The 20,508-nt window shown below is 40.6% G+C and overlaps 1 protein-coding gene across 1 annotated transcript in view; it reads right to left on the reverse strand.

Annotated features, from left to right (window-relative positions):
• The window catches only part of antxr1c (ANTXR cell adhesion molecule 1c), a 41,129-nt gene extending 21,258 nt beyond the window's left edge, over positions 1-19,871 (reverse strand). Inside the window, exons 1-10 of the mRNA XM_008303763.1 lie at positions 19,282-19,871; positions 6,409-6,480; positions 4,365-4,436; positions 3,658-3,739; positions 3,492-3,522; positions 3,335-3,408; positions 3,129-3,197; positions 2,358-2,438; positions 1,264-1,324; positions 316-414 (exon numbers count right to left, since the gene is read on the reverse strand). Of these exons, the coding sequence (XP_008301985.1) occupies positions 316-414; positions 1,264-1,324; positions 2,358-2,438; positions 3,129-3,197; positions 3,335-3,408; positions 3,492-3,522; positions 3,658-3,739; positions 4,365-4,436; positions 6,409-6,480; positions 19,282-19,439 (799 nt within the window). The 5' untranslated portion in view covers positions 19,440-19,871. The remainder of the gene's footprint in view (positions 1-315; positions 415-1,263; positions 1,325-2,357; positions 2,439-3,128; positions 3,198-3,334; positions 3,409-3,491; positions 3,523-3,657; positions 3,740-4,364; positions 4,437-6,408; positions 6,481-19,281) is intronic.
• Positions 19,872-20,508: the final 637 nt, after the last annotated feature.

Genomic DNA, 20,508 nt, shown 5'->3' on the forward strand with positions numbered 1-20,508 from the left:
TTGATGAATATACAGTCATCAGCTTGAGCTAATTTAGGCGTATACAGGAAGAGTTTAATCAATATAGGCTTTCGTAGACTAATATTATACAAAAGTTCTTAGATCTGATACAAAAAGCTCATATTCCTTTACATTCGACCATTTCTCTGTCATAGAATTTGATGTATGATGTGCTTTCTTCTTGTCAGGATCCACTTTCTCATTGCAAAAATACTGCTGTAATATCCATTGCAAAAAAGACGACTATAAACTCTGCTACAGACTGGATCAGTGTACACTAAAAGGGAAGGACAACCAGAGTGAAGGTCTACTCACTGACTGTGACGGTATCGTTGACTTTGAAGCTGCAGAGCACCTGGTCGATGTTTCTTGCGTGGAGAAATCCATTCCCCCTCACAACCACTTGAAAAGACTCTGGTTATACAAGACACGTTGATATTTTTACATTTTTGACGCACAGACAATCTTTGCCAAGAAAAACCACATCTGATACTCTATTAATTTATTGTACATGAGGCTTATTTTCCTGTTTAAGATGGCACGGTTACATTTCACGCCCAGGTGGTTCCACAGACTGTCTTTTAACTCCGAATGACTAATAATTCAGCGTATTTGTCAATGTGAGAACAATAACATCACTGAGATAATTAGTCTCCGAACGGACCGCACCAGTGTGAAAACACGGTGTATCAACTGCAAATATGGCACAATAAAAATGAATCGAATCAAATAAAGGCCAATGAAAACTATTAAGTGTCAAGTAAAATAATTTCCCTCTTAAAGGGTGAAAATAATTCACTGCTTCATAAAAGGAAAAAAGCAGATGTGAAAAACAGTCCTTCTGCTTGTGCCAGAAACGTTTAATCAACCTCTACTTTCATCTGTTCATTTGTGCGTTGCTTGAACTGTCATAATCTTTCTCTTGGCAGAACAATAAACGATGTCGTCCACTTAACATTTCAGCTGCAGCCAATCTCACCAACGCCACTCTCACATGGTCAATCTTTTTTAATGAGAGCCTGTAACACTATTCCCACTGCGGTGCCCTGTCCCAGCAGACTTCCCGCAAGTGACCTGGATGCCCATATATGGTTGTTTATTCAGTCTGGAATTGTCATAATTCAGAGAAGTGGACATGAGACACCCGCTAATGAAATTAACACAGCTCAAGGAGTGATGAGGTGCCGGTGTCTGTGTCGATGACTCAGGAGACACCCGGTTTAATTTGTGTGAGTGTGTGATAGTGTGTTTGTAGCGCCCCACCTTCTGCACACACACTGGAGGGCTCGGCTGCCAAAATTTCAATACAGGATTTCTTGATGATCTGGAAGAGAGAAGGCAGCAGTGATTTCTCTATAGTGTTGAGACACAATATTAATATAGTTTAGCACAAACAGGTTCATCAGTTTTATTGGTACAAAAAGAGACAACAGTGATAAATTAGAATGTTCTGTGCGTCTGTAAAATGGAGCAGTCTAATGCAATCCTTCATAAAGTGTGTCTTGCCCTTAAAAGCTGTTATTTATACCAGTTGACTTTTGGCTAAACTTTTCTGAAGTCTCAAATCATAGCTTCGCAAAAGTACGTAGGCACTGCAGGCCCGTCAACCGCAGAATCTTTCCACATTGAGAGCGACACTAGGTATGTACAGAATTTAGAAAAGATACTGTTTGAAAATAAATCACCTTCAGACAGCTGCTAAAATCTGCCAATGAAAGTCATTCCTGCTGGAAAAAAGCTGTCAAAGTTACTATCACAGAAGCCTGACTGTGTTTGCTGGTGTCTGATAAAAGGAATCCAGTGTTTATAACTTAAACACTCACAGAATTCAGACCAATAAATCCACGTGTATGTGCTGTGTGATAACAGAAAGCTCAACAGGTTTAGCAGCAGTAGCTGTGGGGATCGGGTCTTTAGCGAACTGTTTTTGGAGGACATGAGCCGGAGCGAGCTACCCTGCCTGCACTGTACACTGAATATACAGTACGAGTGTGTTTCACGAAGCCAGTGTACACAAAGAGTTACAGTTCTGCCTGCTGCATGGTAAAAACAGTGAGCAGAATTGAAACTTTGTCTGGTCAGAGCTCCTTCTGATCTCTAGCATCGGATTGACTGGAACAAAAATGAAAGCAACAACTTAAATATATTCCTTTCACATTTGCCGAGTGATCTTTCTGTGAATTTTACTCCAGAGTGTTTTATAATATCAGTTCTTGGCTTTAAGGCAAACATGCAGAAAAGAAGGAAAAAGTGATTGTGCTGATGTAGAACAGATTCAGGTTGAAAATGTAAATATGGACGACTGAACCTCCTGTTTGTACAGGCCAGTTTCTCTGCACAGAGAAGAGTTTATTTACCGAATCAATGACACCCCGGAGGGCGTGGAAGCCTCCCAACACAGGAAACACGTGCTCGATGGTGTCTGCAATGGTGGCCAGCTGTAGCAGGAGAGAGGTGTGAAGGGAGAAGAGAAGAGCAGGAGCATTAATCCGCAAAATAATCAAGCAATATTGATGAAAAGTGAGCACTTGGAACCTCTTTAAAGTTTGACAGCTGAGATTTTATAACAAGTTCAAATTGGCCTCCAATGTGCTGCTGTGACGCACTTTCAGACGTTTAGATGTTAACAAGCGTACAGAGGATTAAGAGCTGCACATGAGGGAATCCAGTTCTCAGCAATTATCTCATATTATCCACAATCAGCTAATGGATCTATTTACAATCAGTCAAATGTCCGGTTACACATCGTTTGTCACTTTAAATACAGGAATCATCATGCTGAAGCTACTTTCCAAGTACTACTCAAGTTCCAGACGTCATCCTGCTCCAGTTTTGTGTGTCGGTTGCAGGTTTGGCCTGAGAGGCAGCTCAGGGTTCAAAATCACTCGGGTTGGTTTTCAGAAAAAATGATAGGTTGGGCAAACTGTACACGGGTCACTGAATTAACAGTGGTAACCGCATTTTTGATGTTGCCTCATCTCTGGAACACTGAGCACATGTAGCACAGTACATGTAATATATGATAAATGGTTTCACAGATATTTAAAATTATGTTCAGACTCATACCAGTTATCTGACATTTGTAAAATAAAAGCAACCATATGCTGCACAGGTTTATTCTGTTTTACCTGTGTCTCATTGAAGTCTTTGACACCAACGCAATACACAATAGCTCCAAGAGATCTGGCTTCCTCTGCCTGTTGGAAGACGAGCAAAAGGCCGAGTGAGTTCCAGAAAACTGGCAATCAAGCAATGAGAGCATTCCTGCCTCCAGATGTTACTTGAGCTTTAACTGAAGCCATTTGGGAAATCAGCCTCAGTGTGGATTTGTTACCTGTTGTTGTGCAGTGATGAGCTGATGTTCCTGCAGCTCTCCATCTGTCAGTGCAATAATCACGCTGGCTGTGCCTGTAAAACAGATACGACTGTGCTGTAACTTCAACATGCAACTTAGCCTGCAAAAAAGGTTCCTCAATGAACGAGATGCTTACCAAAGTTCTCCTTGCGTATCTGCTCATTAGCCTTTAAATAGAAAGACATGTTTATTGTCAGAAGGTCAGGAAATACCAAAGTTTCAGATTTAAACAGGCAATTAAATAAACTATACTTAATAGATTGATCTGCATCGTAACAAACAAGAACACAATAAAGGCTTACACTCTGCAACCCGAGGTGCATGAACGTGTCTCCACCAGGGATCTCTCTTTTCAGAGCGTTCAGACCTTTTCTGATGTTCACTCTGTGCACAAGATAAAAGTAAAAAGTTGTTTTTGATAAAGACCTCCACTGTATTCTGCTTTCTACTCTGTTACATTTCATAGACAAACATAGGACCCTTTATTTCACTACACTCATCTGTGAAGCTCAGTTACTTGTCATATTTCAGATTTACATTAATCATATGGGATAACCTTATAAAACGCAACATATTATCAAACATCCCCAACCTTCTTGGTTTGTGACATACAGAAACCGTCTGATTGGAGTACATTTACACTGTATTCAGTTTTTTTTTAATAAAGAATCTGAACTCTTCTTCCACCACTGACATGTACCTCTGGTTTGAAGTGGTTAATAGTGGAAACAAAGCTCTCTTACACAACAGCAGTTTCTCCAACAACAGCTATATTGTGACATGGGCCAATTTTCAGCTTCATGTCAGTTCAAAGGGCATCTGCTTTCACTCTGGTACAGTGGTTTAAGTTTACTTTGCAGCTCATTGTTCCTGTTGTGTACGATCACTACATGCTAGAGTAACATTTATACAGCTTAAAACACAAAGTCAGCTTATGTTGGTCAGCTGCTGTTGTTAAATCAAATAATTACATTAATCGACACACTGTATAAGACACAACTTCATTCACCTGTTTTCAGTCAGTTTCATGATGGTGGACGATCTGGAGGAGAACGTTATGAAGGACATCCTCAGCATGGGACTGGAACAAGTAAAAAGAAGATGAAACATCATCACAGCCATTATTTAGTCGTCCATTCCACAGAGTAAACAATAAATGATAATACATGCCAGGGTCTAATATTTACTGTCAGACGTAATTCAACATCTGGCTGTTGGCTCGTGTGTCCCCACTGTGCACAGCATGTAGTAACACAAACATTTCAGCATCATCTGAGATTATTCATAAACATTTTACTTAATGCTTAGTTACAGTAATAAAACACAACAACACATTGTTTTTCCCAGAAACATAAAATATCTGGCAGGGCATCATCACATGCTTTACTTTCCAGTCCAACTCCTTTTATTTAAACAGCGGATATCTCATTCTTCTGAGAGCACTTCAGCACTCAGTGTGTGATTAATTTGTTGATTCGAAGGCAACACACAACCTCTCTGAGCGACACCATGTGCAGGATTTGAACGCCCCCCCTGCGTGACAATGACATAAATGTTGATATTGGGACTGCGTCACTGAATCTTCAGATGTGGAAACATTTGCTATTTCTGTTTATTGGTGAATTGTATTTAGAGAGGAAATACACACATTCTTAACTATTTGAGGGGAAATGTGTGTTGTTTGTGAGAGACTGTAAGTTAAGGCAGATTTGTGCTGTCTAAAACATTGATGCAGCTTTGCTATGGCTGGACCACAAGGCTCCAGGTGTTGTTGTGGCCTCCAAGCAGTACGGACAAAACAAATCCTCCCACGAGTTGAGAGACAAATGTGACCATTTGCTGAAATATCCCATTTTACAACACATTCACGTTTCTGATGCTGCATAGTGTTAAAATGTGGGTCAAATTTCGGCAACGACATGATCCAGATATGTCAGTTACATCCACACTGTCTTCATTTGCTTTTCTCGTGGAGGACAGTTGCCGGATGCCACACTGGATGACTGTTACTGATCTGATTGATAAATAAAAGTCAATGGTGAGCTTGACACAATTACAACATAATTTTTTGAGCTGACCACAATTATTTATTATTTTGTTTGATTTCTCTGCATAAAAGCAACTGAATGAAATTGACAGAAATGTCATATTTGAATCACTATTTCCTTGTTGTTTTCCACCATTTGCACCCCTTTCTTCTGTTTATTTCAAGGCGCTTAACTTCTGATCTCCGACTACATATCAATGAGTGTCTACTGACACAAACGTCATGGTTTTAGTTGTAAAGCGAAACACCACAGCACTGCGGTGAGCACATTTAGATTTTAAGCCAACTATAAAAGAAGATGCGACGCAGGATGAGATTTGTTAGATTTGCCACATAACGGTAGCAGTATAAAGGGCTAATACTACTAATCTAAAACTGATAGGGGAAAAAAAAACCACAGAAATGGAAATTAACAGAAAAAGACGATTAATTCATTAATTCATTCCAAATGGTTAATGCTTTTTGTGACAAATAGAAGCTATAATTCAGAGGTTGTGCCAGACTTAGTGGTCATTATCATTTTCAAATAAGAGCAGAATTAACAACAGGAACTCAATTGAGCTTTTTATTGCTCAGCCTTACTATAAAAAATATATCAAGTGACATTTGGAAAAAAAATATTTGAAATTGTGCACTTTAGGGAAGCTATAAAACCAAGGCTGGTCACATACAAAAGAGCTTCCAGTCTGCAGTCAGTGATGGTAACCCCACAGACATCAGTCCAGCTACTGCAGGGAGTGGATCATCAGTCTGGATACTGAGTGACTTAGCATATGGCCGGTTGTAGCTGCAGCGACAGATTATATTTTACTTTACCAGGGTGACTGCTGCGTAAAGTGTGCGTTTCTCTTTAGTGGTCTATATCTCGGGGCTCCAGGAAGTCGAACACGAGGCGACAAGGCCGCTTGGAGACCTACAATCTAGTTTCCAAATGTTTCAGATGTCTCAGTCCACCTATGTAATTCCACTTTTCTACTTACATGCATGGTTATGAAGTGTCTCTTACCTTTTGAATTTCTCTGCTAAATTCTCCACAAAGTAGTAGATTTCATCCCAGTGATCCTTCACACTACCAGATCTAAGAGACAGAAAGAACCACAAAAAATGTCAAGAAAGAAATTCACCATCACTGTGAATATCCTGTAGACAATGCTGCGATAACAGCCATGAAGAATGCGCATTATTAACAAGAGGAAGCGTTTTATGGCACCGCTATAAAAGCAGCACAGGTAGTCTTAATTCATGGTTGTAATTACCAAGCACGGTTGGACAATATATAGCATAAAGTGGTGTAACAGTCGTAAAATGTAATTTCAATATGCCTTTAAGTTACAAATGCTTTGTTCAGGAAGAACTGGAAGCGAGGTTTAAGCTCTCCATCAGACCTCCATATGGTAGAGCATTCAAACAGGAAAAATACAGCTTTGCAAGCCAAAAACGACAGGGGGTCGAATCATTAGCTCCACAACACAAAGAACAAGCTGTATGTGCGCTAGGCAAAACACAAATGTTTAACTTGTTACATAAACTTTACTGTCTGTCACTTCTATTTGCAACAAAAGCATTGTTGTTTGCTTAAATAATACAAAAAAAGTACACTCTTATTCCTCATTTGCTATTGATAGACAGTGCTCAGTTGGTACAGCCTGCATCTGTTACGAAACCTTGACTGAAACTTCAATTTTACAAAGAATATTGACTTTTCTGTTCATGTATCACAAACACCACTTGGGGAGTCACTTAAAACAATTAGCCTGCTCTGAACATTAGGGGCTGGTAAGTGTTCTGGTGAGATAAAAGCAGGGCCTGAAGGATAATTTAGCACCCTCCTGTGTCCTGAACCGGCCCCTGGAGGTTGAGGAAATAGGCCCCATTCTCCCCAGGGGAAACCTCCATAAAACTGGACTTTTGTAAAAATAACTGTCTGTGGAGCCGCCTTCATTTCCTCTAGCCAGACTGCGTGTATGTGTGTGCGCGCGTCAGTGTGTGTTTGTGGCAATTTTATTAAGTGTGAGCATTAAGGGCGAGAGCTGCAGCCATAACGCGACCAGTCAGCGGGTCAGCTGTTAGCTAATGAACAAGCCGCAGAGATGACACTCGGGAAATGAGCTAATTGACTGTGGTAAACCTGGAGGCCTGTTTAGAGGATGAAGCTTACTTAGAATAAAGGACAAAGCTGACTCAGTGTTATTCTAGGTGCTGACTAACTGATGTAACGGCATTAGACGCACTGGAAGTCACCAGAATTGGTGTGTTTTCGGTATAGGGTGGAAGGTCAACTTTATTTTTATCCACAGGGATTAGCTGGATGTCAACTTTTTTAACGTGCAGTCTGCTGAGTTGTAGAAACGCAAATATATCCAATCGTCGGCCAAACAAAGCGGCATGTCATGTCTCTAAATCGCAGGTGTATCAGTGTGATGGGAGAAAATGGGAACTAGACTAAACACCGACTGTTATCCGACTTTACCTTTTGTTATTAGTTCCCAGCACACTAAAGGTCCAAAAATCTGTCGGAGAATCACGTCTAGACATAACAAACAGAATGAGCTGTTTTGTACATGTGGGCTTTCCGTGCTTTGAACTGATGAGAAAATATTTATCTTTATTTCCCATGCAATGTATATCTATTAGGTGGATTTTTAGTTACACAGGAACCAACTAAGTCTGTCTCAAGTTGCTTTGGAAACAGCTCCAGCCACAGGGCCAAAACTTGGAAGTGGAAATAAATTGTGACTAATGATATTTGTCTGTAATTGAGTGTCACGGATGTTATACCCCATGGTGCTTTTGTGTTATTGCTTGGAAGTGGAGGGGTAATTATTTGGCCAGGCTTGGGGGAACACACAGCCAGGGAATACCAGGGGAGTTTCCCATCATGCCTCAGTAATTCAAGGCTCTTTATCCTGCCAAACCCGACTCTGGATCTGTGCTAAATGCTCTGTTTGGTAGATGTTGTTTTGTATCCTTGTAGACCCAGATTTTCTATTTTAAAGAGGCAGCTTTTTCCTGACCATATAACATACTCAGCAAGTTAATACAGTTGTTTGTCACTGATTATTTTTGCACATGCTGAGACATCTCACTTCCAAATGTTTCAACAAGCTACAGTAAGGGCATTTCAATTAGAATCAGCCCGAGTATCTGTAGCAACCATTGGCTGTGTAGAAAGATGGAGGACCCTTCAGTGAATTCAACGACAGGTAACCTAAACAGCGGTTCTAAAGCTCAATGTTTTGGTTCCAACCATGACAATCTTGGCAGGGCCTGAGTTTGCATAACTAATCCAAAAATGAGCAAAGACGTTAAGCGAGAGTGGAGCTGAGGCAAATGTCTCTGAGCCACAAACTGTTCAGTGACAGCACCCAGCTGTCACTCAAACACATAACTGTATATAACTTTAAGCCCTCATAGAACTCAAAGTTATATAAAAAAGTAATGTCAAAAACAAACATTTTTTTGTAACAGGCTGTAAACATGTTTATTTCTGCTGTATAGTTGAACAGTTTAACACGGGGACCTGTGAGGACTCACTTTTGGAATCAGCCTCAAGTGGCCGTTTGAATAAATGCAGTTTTTGGCACTTCTGCGCTGCCTTCATTTTTCAACTCTGGAGGTTGTGGTTTGGTAGTAACACTAACAGCAGTAAAATAGCTCATAGTCAAACTTCATCAACAAAAAATCCACAGAAAACAAACAGATTGATTACAGTGAAAAGAGCTAGCTGCTAAAAAGGAAGCCAGAATCTTGCAGAAATGAGTAGACCACTGCACTAACACTGCCAGAGGATCAGGTTTGGGTTCCCATGGGCCACCCATGCTGGAAACATGCAATCAAAATACAGTAAAATCATCCACAATAACATATACACATTATGTAAGTCAGAGTGATTTCACTCATTTAATCGAAAAAGTTACAAATACTGGTCAACTAAAAATCCAACATAAGCATTTTACTTTGTGCTGTTGCTGTTCTGATGACATGACCCGTTCCCCCACATCAAGGCGTACATTACTGTGAGGCTGACTGAGCAAAGAAAGAGGACAAGACCTTACAAGCTAAACAAAATCCTCCCAAAATAAAAAAATAAAAAAAGCTTGAGGTAGAGGAGGAGCGAGTTTAGCTCAAAATGTGCAGCGCAAACAGAAATAGTCACAAAAGGATTGCACACACACACACACACACACACACACACACACTCAGCCTCTGACCTGAAGGAATGGCAGCAGCCAGATTCTTGTGTAGATTGTTCCATTATAGCAACAGAGGAGGGAAAAAAAGAATGTAAAATCTGGTGAAGTCTGCAGCTAACAGTCATGTCGAGGCATGGGGGTCATTTCTGAGTATTTATTTAAACATGAGGGTGAATCTGAGGACTCCCACCTTTGGTTTTCAGCTGCTTATCTTTATTTCTGAACCACAGTGGCTCTTGTTTGCCTTGGAACAGTCTGATTGTCTGAGGTGGCTGTAGTCGTGGGATCGAGGCCTAGCTTGCAGTTTCACTCACCTGTCCAAACAGTGTCGGGAGAGGAAGTGGGCCATTTTATTCTATGAGTCTTGATGAAACCATTTTATGCGGTGCCTTATTCCCCCCACAATCCCTTGATCTAATTTTAATGACCTGAGTTGAGCCCTGGAGTTCAGCGGTTTTGGGGTTTGGACTCAGAAAACAAAGATTTTGAGAGGTGAGGGGCGTCACAATTTGCCGACAAAGTGATCAAGCCCAACAGCAGTATGAAGTTATGTCATAGCAAATCGTCAAAGCCGAGCAACAGTGTTTTCTAGATTGGAGCAGGATGAAAAACATGTGTCTGGTCTTGTGCCTTTTGAGAGCTGAGAAAAAAAAGAAACCGGGAAGCAAAGAGCAAAGGAAAGATGAAGGGCCTTATCAGAGAAATCGCAGTAAATTTAACAGTGGGAGTGATATAATGTAAAAAATCTGTTGGCTCAATGGTGAACGTGTCTGCCAGAGGAAACATGCGATGAAAACTTCAACTGGAAGGCCAAGTTTCTCTCTGACCTGCTTAAATCTGTTTCAGAAACATGGCCACCAGACAACCAAAGCAACAAGTAAACAACTGATTAAATCACTCTCTGGTTAATGTATCCTTATTTGTACAGAGGCCATGGACCAGCTTTTGTGTTCAGTGTCGCCAAGTGGCTAGTTTTCAACAGCCAGATTTTGAATTATCCCATTAATAAATGACAACTTATAATTCACTTAAAATAAGAGCAGGCAGACAAAACAGAAAAATAACCAAGCCAGTGATTGACTCTAAGAATAGAAGGATTATGGAAGGAAAGAGTCTACGCTTTCAGTCTATAATTAACATAAAAATAAAGTGGCGACAAAGCAGGCCATTACATCACAACACACAATTTATTGTTAAAAATACAAAGTATGTACAGCACGCTGATCAACGTACTGTACATGAATCAGGAGAAGGACAAGCAAAATATGTAGAGATTAGTCATTATTATTACTATATCGTGATATTATTATCAGTTCTGATTGCGTTTGAGACAAGCTCAATAGCAAATACAAAGGAACAATGAATGTTGCTGAGCAATGCATGTATCATGTTCCATGTCTGGACGCCTTCCACAGTAAAGGCTGCCTGCCAAAAGAGCTTTTCCTACTCAAGATCATAACATCCTTTATCTTCAGTCATGTATCATATTAATGGGGGATTGAGGAATTTAACATGATTGTCTCAGCCAAAAATATCTTGACATGTCATAGTGTTCAGGTTGTATGCTGCAATAATGGCCACTTTTAGTTTATGGGGCTTTTTTGCTGTAGTTTTCTTTTTTCTGATAACCAGCTGTACAAGTGTGGAATATAATCAAGCAAGCTAGAAATTTGTCCAACCTCAAGTGAGCCCTCTTAAAGAAATCCTTCAAATTTCCATCTGATTCTCAGTAGAAGTACACGCCATTTCTCTGGTAATGGCTCAATATCTACTTTATTGTCTTCTATTGTCTGTTTAAGTGGTAAAAATATGCTTCACTAGGATGACATAAATCCCTATGTTGGTACATCTAAGGGTCCTTAATAGGAAGCCACTCAGCTGTGATGTTGCTGCTTGCTTGATCTACATTGGTTATATCCTGTGTCTGGTATTTTCATGGCTTTATACGTCATGTACCTTTGGATATGTGCGACATCACAGATACCATGTTGGTGTTTTCTACAGTCTGAGGTTACAGCTACCTCTAAACCTAGTTATCCTGAGTTATACAGGCTTTAAGTGCTTAATTCTCTCTGCTACCTTCTGTTTCCAAATAGCTGTGGGCACAAAGGGAGGTATTATGCATCATTACTGTTCAGCGATGCTAAATGGACCGTCTGAAGAGGAGACAGGAATTCTCTGGATGTTCCCCATGGGTCCAAGAAGACCTGAAGAATAAAAACATCTTCAATCATCTCTAATAATGTCTTTTTCTGCTGACTGGGTGAGATTGCAACGGCTGGATCTGCAGAAAATGAATCATACGGTGTTAGTGCTTGTGCGTGGGAGTGCGTGTTTGGGGAAAGTAAAAAGTTCAGCTGGAGGAGAGGAAGGGGTTAGACAGATTGACAGGGAGGCAGAAAAACAGTGCAGCAGAGGACAAGAAAAAAACTGGGTAGGGAAACAGCAACAGCAGCATGAAAACGAAAAGAAAACAAACCGAGAAACTAAAAGAATATATCTCCTCACACGGCCGTGTCTAGTCGAGTCATTGTTGCTTACACGGCACACTGAAAACAACAGATGTTGACTCATAGCACATACATCAATGAAGCTGAACGGATTTTAAAAGAATGTGTTGTAAGACCGTTACAGTGTCCGTGTACTGTGTAGGGCAGTGGTATGTATTTGGGAAATTCTTAGATATAACCTACTATACATGTACGGAACGAAGTCTTCCAAATGGACTCCCACAGACTAGATAAATCGTAAAATAACGCAAGCAGGCCTCCATGGGTGTCCACAGCATCCATGTGTCATCTCGACACGTGCTTGAACCGTGCATTGAACCTAAATTGGATCCAAATTGGAATTAAAGTTTGCCAATGTTTAACTACTATTGGACGGGTAAAAGAGTTGCGTGACTCATATTGGTTACCAATAATGCAAACTTTATGTTACGTCTCAGATTTACAGCCACACAGGAGCAGCGTGGTTAGGCAGCATTATGTTGCTTTGGACAAAATATTAGCATGCCAACATGTTCACAACCACAATGCTAATATTCTGCAGGTAATGTTCAGTATTACATGTTAGACTGCTAACGTTTGCTAATTTGTACAAAACAAGAACTTAGCTGTTGAACTATCATTGAAAAGTTTTAGTCTGCGGAAAGTAAGGGACCGAAAACTGCCGGGAAGCACAATGGTTAGCTGTGATGTAAGAAAGTGGTTTGCAATGAGCGGGATAAAACAAACCCACAGCTATGACCCTAATTCCTTAGCATTGTAGCTTTCAACAGACATTATGTTAAAAAAAAAAAAAAAAAAAAAAATGCCACTTTAAAGCTGCTGTAATCAATATTTTTTGGGTCAAAAGAGTAAAAGCAAGTGAAAGATGCTGCTTGTAGTGAGAAAGCCCTATATACTTAACACCCAGCTCTGCAGTTTGCATCAGCTCTATTGAGGGTTTCAGCATCTTTCAGCTCATGTTTTACAGCCTGCAACTTTAATGTTCTGGTTCAGTCTAATTGCTCTCATCAGCCTCGTTTCCAGCAGCAGCAGCAGCAGGCAGCTGTTCTCAGTGGAAAAAAGTGATAAGCCCACTGTACAGAACATTTCCAGCCCTGACTGACAGAAAAACAGTTGGTGACTAGCTGAACTAATGAAACATCCAGCAGCTCTGGAGCTGGTAGAAACACAAACAGGCCTAAACAGCTGACTGGCTACTGGAATCACATGCATCAGCTGGAAACACAACTGCAGAGGAATGCTGCTGTGAACACTGGGTGTAAATTAGCAACTTTTAGCAACAGCTTATATTAAAAAGGTTGTTGTGTTTACTGGTTGTTTACCTTCATTAAACATACGTTAAGGTGCCTCCAGAGGACTAACCAGTCCATGTTTAAAGTGAAACAGCCATTTCGACTATGTCTTCAGTCCTGTGAGGACATAGCAGCTGAAACAAGTTTGATTAATAGTAAACCTTTTTAAATTATACTGTGTGTAACTACATTTCTTATTTAATTTCCCGACTATGTCCCCTCTACCCGGCAGGCACTCCTGTCCCAGAGGGCAACAAGCTGACCACATGTGGGAAAAAGCTCCATCGGCCTGAAAGCTTAGCGGCTCAGTGTCGTTCTCACGGTTCAAAGTGTCGAAAAAGGAAAAGTTTTAAAAAAATAAAATAAAAAAAATCCCAACTCCACTGTGGAGTCTGCCATTCCAGCTGGGCCTAGCCACACCACCCCAGCCTGCAGCCAATGATGGTGCTCCAATTTAACTGAGTGGGCACAAGGATTTGTTTGTTTAAAACCGCTAACCTACTTTTACAGCCATTGCAGAAGTCAAAGTCTTTACTGCGTGATTGCTGAGCTAATGCTGTACGTCTATTCCAAAACCAAGAGGAATTGTTTGGAAAAAGCTATTAGATAACTAGCTGGTGGAGAAGCATTTCAGATGTGTGTCCAAAGACATATTTTTCTTTCTCAGTCTTTATCTGACCAGATAAAATGTACTTTGCAGAGAACTTTTCTGGAACTGAGGCAGAGTCGTGCATCAAATCTCAGCAGGTATGCATTCGAGTTGGAATGACATTTGTTCACTTTTAAAACCTCTTGTCTTCTTTTTGTTCCTCAGTCCTTCAAAGACTGACAGCATGGTATCATTTCACAAGACATTTCTTCCTGCTGTAAACACCAAAGCAACATGCTGCGAGAGACCAGAGGACGAAACACAGACCGGGTGTCATTCCACAGCTAGAACGTATTCAGACATATCAGAAGAATTTACAGACTCCAGCTGCAGTTTGGGTTTTCCGCTGACTTGCCTGGATTCAGGCAGCATGACCCAACGCCCAGCCGGAGCGCTAACTCGTGACTACATCAACAACAACAGTTTGCAAAAATAAAGACGAGACGGGGATGGCTGTGATTTGACTCAGACCGGTTAAAGAAAAACGCTGATTATTAATAGCATCAGTTATGTTGGAAGTATGAATAATGTATTTCCACATCTTAAAACAATAAAAATGCACTAATACCATGTCAGACAAGCAAGAAGCTGGAATGAAGAGGTAATGGGATGGAAAGAGAGATAAATGGAAAGAGGCTGTGGAAAAGAAAGGCAAAAAGCAGAGAAACATCAGAAAGGCAAAAAAAAATATATAGGATTTTAAGGCAGTATACCTCTTTTTGAATACTTTTTAAGCTTCAAGTGACATTTGTATCATAATATAATACTATTTCATTCTAAGTCTTTTCCTTAACTTACGTCACAGCAAGACTATGGAATTACCACGTGCAGCAATGTCATATAACCCATGTCAAATCAACAAAAACAAAGATGACTAAATGCAGATTTTATGGAGGGATGAACATTAGCATTTGGCCTATAGGTGAAATTCTTTGTCTGCCATATGAACACACCCAAAACCATTCCTCTGGCAACATGTTCCATATAAAACAGCAAGCTGCGGCCCGCCCGCTCTGAATCAGCAAATATACATCCTATTATGCACACATAGGGCCTAAAGGTACACAGCAAATGGCTGCAGAACTTAAAGGATCATGGTTTCATGATGTGACAGTTAACTGACAAATTCTGCAACCTAACATGAGCACAATGCGCCAAAGCCCCCACATTATGTAGCCATCTTGTTTCTGTAGTTCTGGGAAGGAGACCATAAGCCACTGGATGGTAGATTTTTTATTGTATGTATGTTTCTAACCAAGCTGGCTCTGCAGATGGCAGCGCTGGTCTCTTGGTCCAGTCCAACGTGTCCGTAACTATTAGATGGACTGCTATTAAACTTTATACAGTCGTCTATAGTTCCAAGCCTAATGACTTTTAAAACTGTTGCACAATTTGCTTTGAAGATATCCTGACTTTCCCTCTGATGAAATCAATAGGCACCAATGTGTCTAAGTACCGCCTCACAGAGCTGCTAGCATGTCTGCAGACTCTCAGTCTTGTTTCTGTGTGACTTTATTTAGGTTACAGTAGTGCAGGAATCAAGTTAATTGCGGTGGTATGTCTACTTGCGAACTATATACCATACACCACAACAAAGGGTTATGATGTCACACTGTTAACTGTGGGTGGTGGGGTGTGTCTACAGGACATATGTTCACAGATTTTATTTAATTAAAACATCATTTTTTAACTTTTATTGGCTAGGGGAGTTGTTCATGTTTTTTCAATCAGTCCCCTTTTTTCATTATGTTTCATTTGGAGACCCTTTGTATTATATATATATATATATATATATATATATATATATATATATAGTAATTTTGGGCCAGTTTTTGCTCCTAAGGTGGTGCCTGGGCATCCTGTACAGTATATGTGTGTCAGCAGTCTTCAATTTACTCCAGCATGTGTATCCTATTAGATATTACTGCCTGTGTGTTAAAGTGGCAGTTTGTCACCTGTGTGCTGCTGTGGTTTGAAGGGCGACACAGCTACTACGCTTATTTGATTTCTACCTTTAAGGCCTGTGACGTCACGTTGTGCTGCTGCCCTTCAGCCCTTTGGGTATTGTAACAACCCTACTTTCCTTCAGCATACTGTATAGAGTTCTGCAGGGCGCACAGAATTAGAAAACGTGTCTCAGGCCCACATTTTCCAAACCCGATCCCAAATTCAAACAGGCAACATTACAGCCATTCGCCACCCTCTCTGCCCTTCAGACTGCAGCCACCCTTATGTCTGAGCAACAGCAGTCCTGCATGTTTGAGCCATGACATGACATCATCTTCCCAAGTCTGCAATAAATGCTTTTGGAGTCCACTTTATGACCCAGCACAGCCGTATCTTCTCTCATTACTAACTTGTGATCCTCTTCTCCACCTACAACACTCATTCTTTATCAAACAGACCTATTCTAATCCAAACAGACCTCCAACCGTTGCTCTGAAGATTTTCTACCAAGTACAAACCCTCTATGCACTCACTAGGCAGTTTGCAACGGTCCAGATTGTGTTCAGTTGTGTTTTTGAATGTTAAAGCCAGTGTTTTAAGTGTCTGTCTGTCAGTAGGTTGTTCTGTCCACCACTATGATCCGAACTAAATTACTACATCTCAAAACTAAGGACAGCTCTATGCTGTGCTCAGTGCTAATTAGAAAATAAGAATGCTAACACATTGAGGGTCAACATGGGAGGCATTATACAAGTATGTTTGCACTGTCATTGTGAGCATAGCCAAGTCAAAGCACTCCCAGAGCTGTTAGCTTGGCTTTAGACTTTAGATTTGGTCTTAAAAAACTGACGAAAGATTGGCTCCAACATTCTTTAGCATGCAGTATTCAACCTTGCACACAATGTTGGACTGAAGTTGTCTCCAATTTCAGGATGTGGAAGCCTTTGCAGTATTTCTTTGTGTATATAAAGAAGGCCTGTAAGCATTATAGTCCTTTGCATCCTCTCATAGCCTCCTGACAATGATCTCTACGCCTTCCATATGGACAAACCAGGTCACGGAGCTCAGGCTTTGTCCCATAAAACCAGCTCAGGCCTGAGGGATGGGGATGAGAGACGGCTGTAGGAGGGCCAAGACAGGTCTCTAATGAGCTTCCTCTTGTTTGAAGTCCACAAATGAAGTCTTGTTAGTCGCCCCCAGAGTGGGCATCAAAGCACGCAATAGAGCTAACAATAGAATCTGGTACTGGGCAAAAAAAAACTGAGATGTTTCCTTATTTGAAGCATGTGTCAGTGTTTACCTCACGGCACAAGCCAAATGCAGACCTCCACATCTGGGGAGCAGTCCCATGTTTTGTGTTTTCTTTTTTCTTGAGAATTAAACACCAGAACCAGAAATGCCAAAGGTTCTGTGGCGTTCAGTGGGTACAGTAAGACACCTAGACTGTCAAAGCATGATCCAAAATCCCTCTGGGGACCATCAGTGTGAAAATGCACTGTGGCATGAGCTGCTGTAAATTCCCTGCTGATGCTAATCTGCATGAAACGTATCATCTCTCTCACCACAGGTGTAAATTTCAGGATGCAGGGGACATGTTATCCTCAATGTGTATAATTATAAATGAACTAAAATGAATGTATCATTGACATAAATAGGTGCAGTGTGCACACTTCAAGAGAATACCTACTTATAGAAAAGAATAAATCCTGCCTAGTGTTTATGTGCGTTGACCAAATGGTGATAATATTACATGAGAAATCTATAGGCAAATATGTATTTAACACCAATACAGACAACATTACTGTTTTATTCCATTATATTTTGTAGATCTGCATAAATCAATTAGTTGTAAACTACTTAATTATTCACCAACTATTTTGATAAATGATTACAGCTTTCTAAATGTCACTATATTATGGTTTCTTTCTTCTTTTATGACAGTTAACTGAATATTAATAACATAGATCATGCACTTACTTGATCAATCTAGTCAACAGATTCATTAACAATGAAAATAGTCTTTAGATGCAGTCCTAATGTTTTGAATAGTCACATGTTTTCCTTTACACAAACAAAGAAAAACGGATGCAGGAAAACATACAAATTGGTGCATTCACCACAATGCAAGACATTAAGTGTTTGACACTTCAAATTTCCAGGGGAAGGACCCCAAGACCCCAAGTTTATTGTGTAGCTTTTTTCAAATTAAACCTAAACTCACGTGTGTGTCACAACTTCCAAGACAAAACCCAAAAACAGGCTTTTTAAAGGTGCTACATGCAACATTTTCTCCCCCAAATTAAGACCACATTTTCCATAAATGTTGCTGCTTCCTGTCCCGTCTTGTTCCCCCTCCTCAATCCTGGCATTACACCATGAGTGTGAGAGCTGAGGCAGCAATTTACTTTAAATCCAGGTAACGTTATCTCAAGATAAACCCGGTCACAATAGGAGAGTAATAATACTATTGCTCACATACAAATTTGCCCTTGTGGCCTTCAATGGTGATGGTTTGTTCTCTTACAGCAATTAGAGCCAGTTTTATTTCTCTAAAATGAATGAAAAACTGAGATGTTAGTGTCAGAAAACAGAGAGCAAGAGAAGAGCAGGCACTCTAAGAAGCCTCTCCTGTTTTTGTCTGACATTTTATTTTCTCCCCAGCTGCTGAAGTCCAGCGCTAAGATGTCACACGACCACAACATTTTTCCTATGTGGGCGTACAGAGAGTGGGAATGAAAGAGCGAACGGTGAGCAAAAAAGAAAGAAAGAAAGAAAAAAAAAGTCCCTTTAGCCTTTAGCAGCCTCTCTGCCTGTGGGAGTTTGACGTTTTCTTTCTTTTACCGATGATGACAGTGTGGTTTTGGAGCCTGAACACTGATGGATCACTGTTGATGCATCAGATCATCGCTGCAACTTTCGGCTGATTCAGCAAACTGCGACTCAGCCTCCTGCACGGCGTCATCGCGCGCGCACGTTCACGCGCAGATGCTAGCCGGCTAAAGTCGTTAGCTTCTTCTTCTTTTTTTTTTTTTACAAAAACAAAAACAAGTTAAACTTTTTCTGTCAGTTACCTCATTTCAAACAAATAAACTGCTGTGCACAATTAGAGCATGCCACATAAAGCAAAGATTAAAAAAAAAAAAAAACGTGACAGCGACGAAGAATAAATACAGATGCTAGCTTAATTTTAGGGTCTAGCTAACTTCTTTAGCCGCATAAACTGCTTTAGCACAGCCTCTTTGTGTGTTTTTATGAAAGGAAAAATGGTGTCAAGCTGCTTCCACTTACTTATCGAGCACAAAATAGAGGTCAAAAGCGCCCTGACAGGAACTCTCCTCCTCCTCTTCGTCCTGCGGCCCCTGCTCGGCTCTTGCGGATGGAGAAGAGAGAAAAAATAATCCGAAAAAAACCAGAACGAGACTCATGTTCAATAAAACTCTCGCCATAATTTCTCCTTGGTTGGAAAAAAACAACGTAATTCCTTTGTGGATAAAGTGAAGGGTTCTTTTTGTTTGTTTTTCTTTTACATCCCAGTGTCAAAAACAAAGTAGCGGCAGAGATGCAACACAGACAAAAGAAGGGATGCAGGCGATGCTTCTCTGACTTAGAGCTCAGTTTACGGTCACGACCATCCCGGAGGTTTTCACCCAGAGGAGGTCAGTTTGGTTCGGATGAGTTCAGAATCCACATGGAGTAAAATAAAAGTTTTCTGCAACTGCTAAAAAACAAATCCAATGCTGAGCTGCAGAGAGAGGATCAAAATGATGGGACGGGTGGTTTCGTGACAGAAAAGTCAAATAAAAGTTCCCTGTCTGAGCTGGTTTAGTTGTGAAGTTAAAAAAAAAAAAAAGAAAGCCGAATGGAGCAGAGCAGTGCAGAGCAGCAGAGTTTGGCGCTGGAGGAAACTGGGAGCCCGGGGGACAGACTCGGCTGAAATGGGCCAGGTCTCATATTTCATCCTGAGGAGGAGAGAAGCAGAAGAAGGACGAGAAAATGGGTCAACATCCCATTTTGCGCCTCCCTCACGTGGCAGACTGGAGCATTTTACAGGGAAGCAGCGACTCCGGAGGAGATGATCCAGGAGCTGGATGAGCTCAGTCGCTGTTTATTTGTCTGTTTTAGCACTTTGACACCATTAGAACTTGTTTTCTTTCACCGTGGTGCTGCGACATCCTCTGTAATTCTCACCTCTGACTGGAATGACACTGTGGTCAACATGCTGAAAGGCAGACGCACTGTTATGATGGGACAGACTGAATAAAAATGGGTTTTAGAACAAGCTTAGCTGTCTGATTATCTGAAACAACCATAAAGGGACTATTACATACAGTCGTCCTCAGATGTAGTCATACCCTTCCATTAAAGTAAAGGTAAAATTCACAATAGTCACTCAAATAACTAGAAACTGAAAAAAATAATAATAAATAAAAATTTGCTAAATTATAATTTACTGAAATAAGACATTGCTTTTGAATTGTGGTTGGAAGAATAATTTTTTTAAAAAAAGAAAAAAAG

The sequence above is a fragment of the Stegastes partitus genome, unplaced genomic scaffold (assembly GCF_000690725.1).
Source record: "Stegastes partitus isolate 25-593 unplaced genomic scaffold, Stegastes_partitus-1.0.2 Scaffold2065, whole genome shotgun sequence".
NCBI classification, from domain to species: Eukaryota; Metazoa; Chordata; class Actinopteri; family Pomacentridae; genus Stegastes; species Stegastes partitus.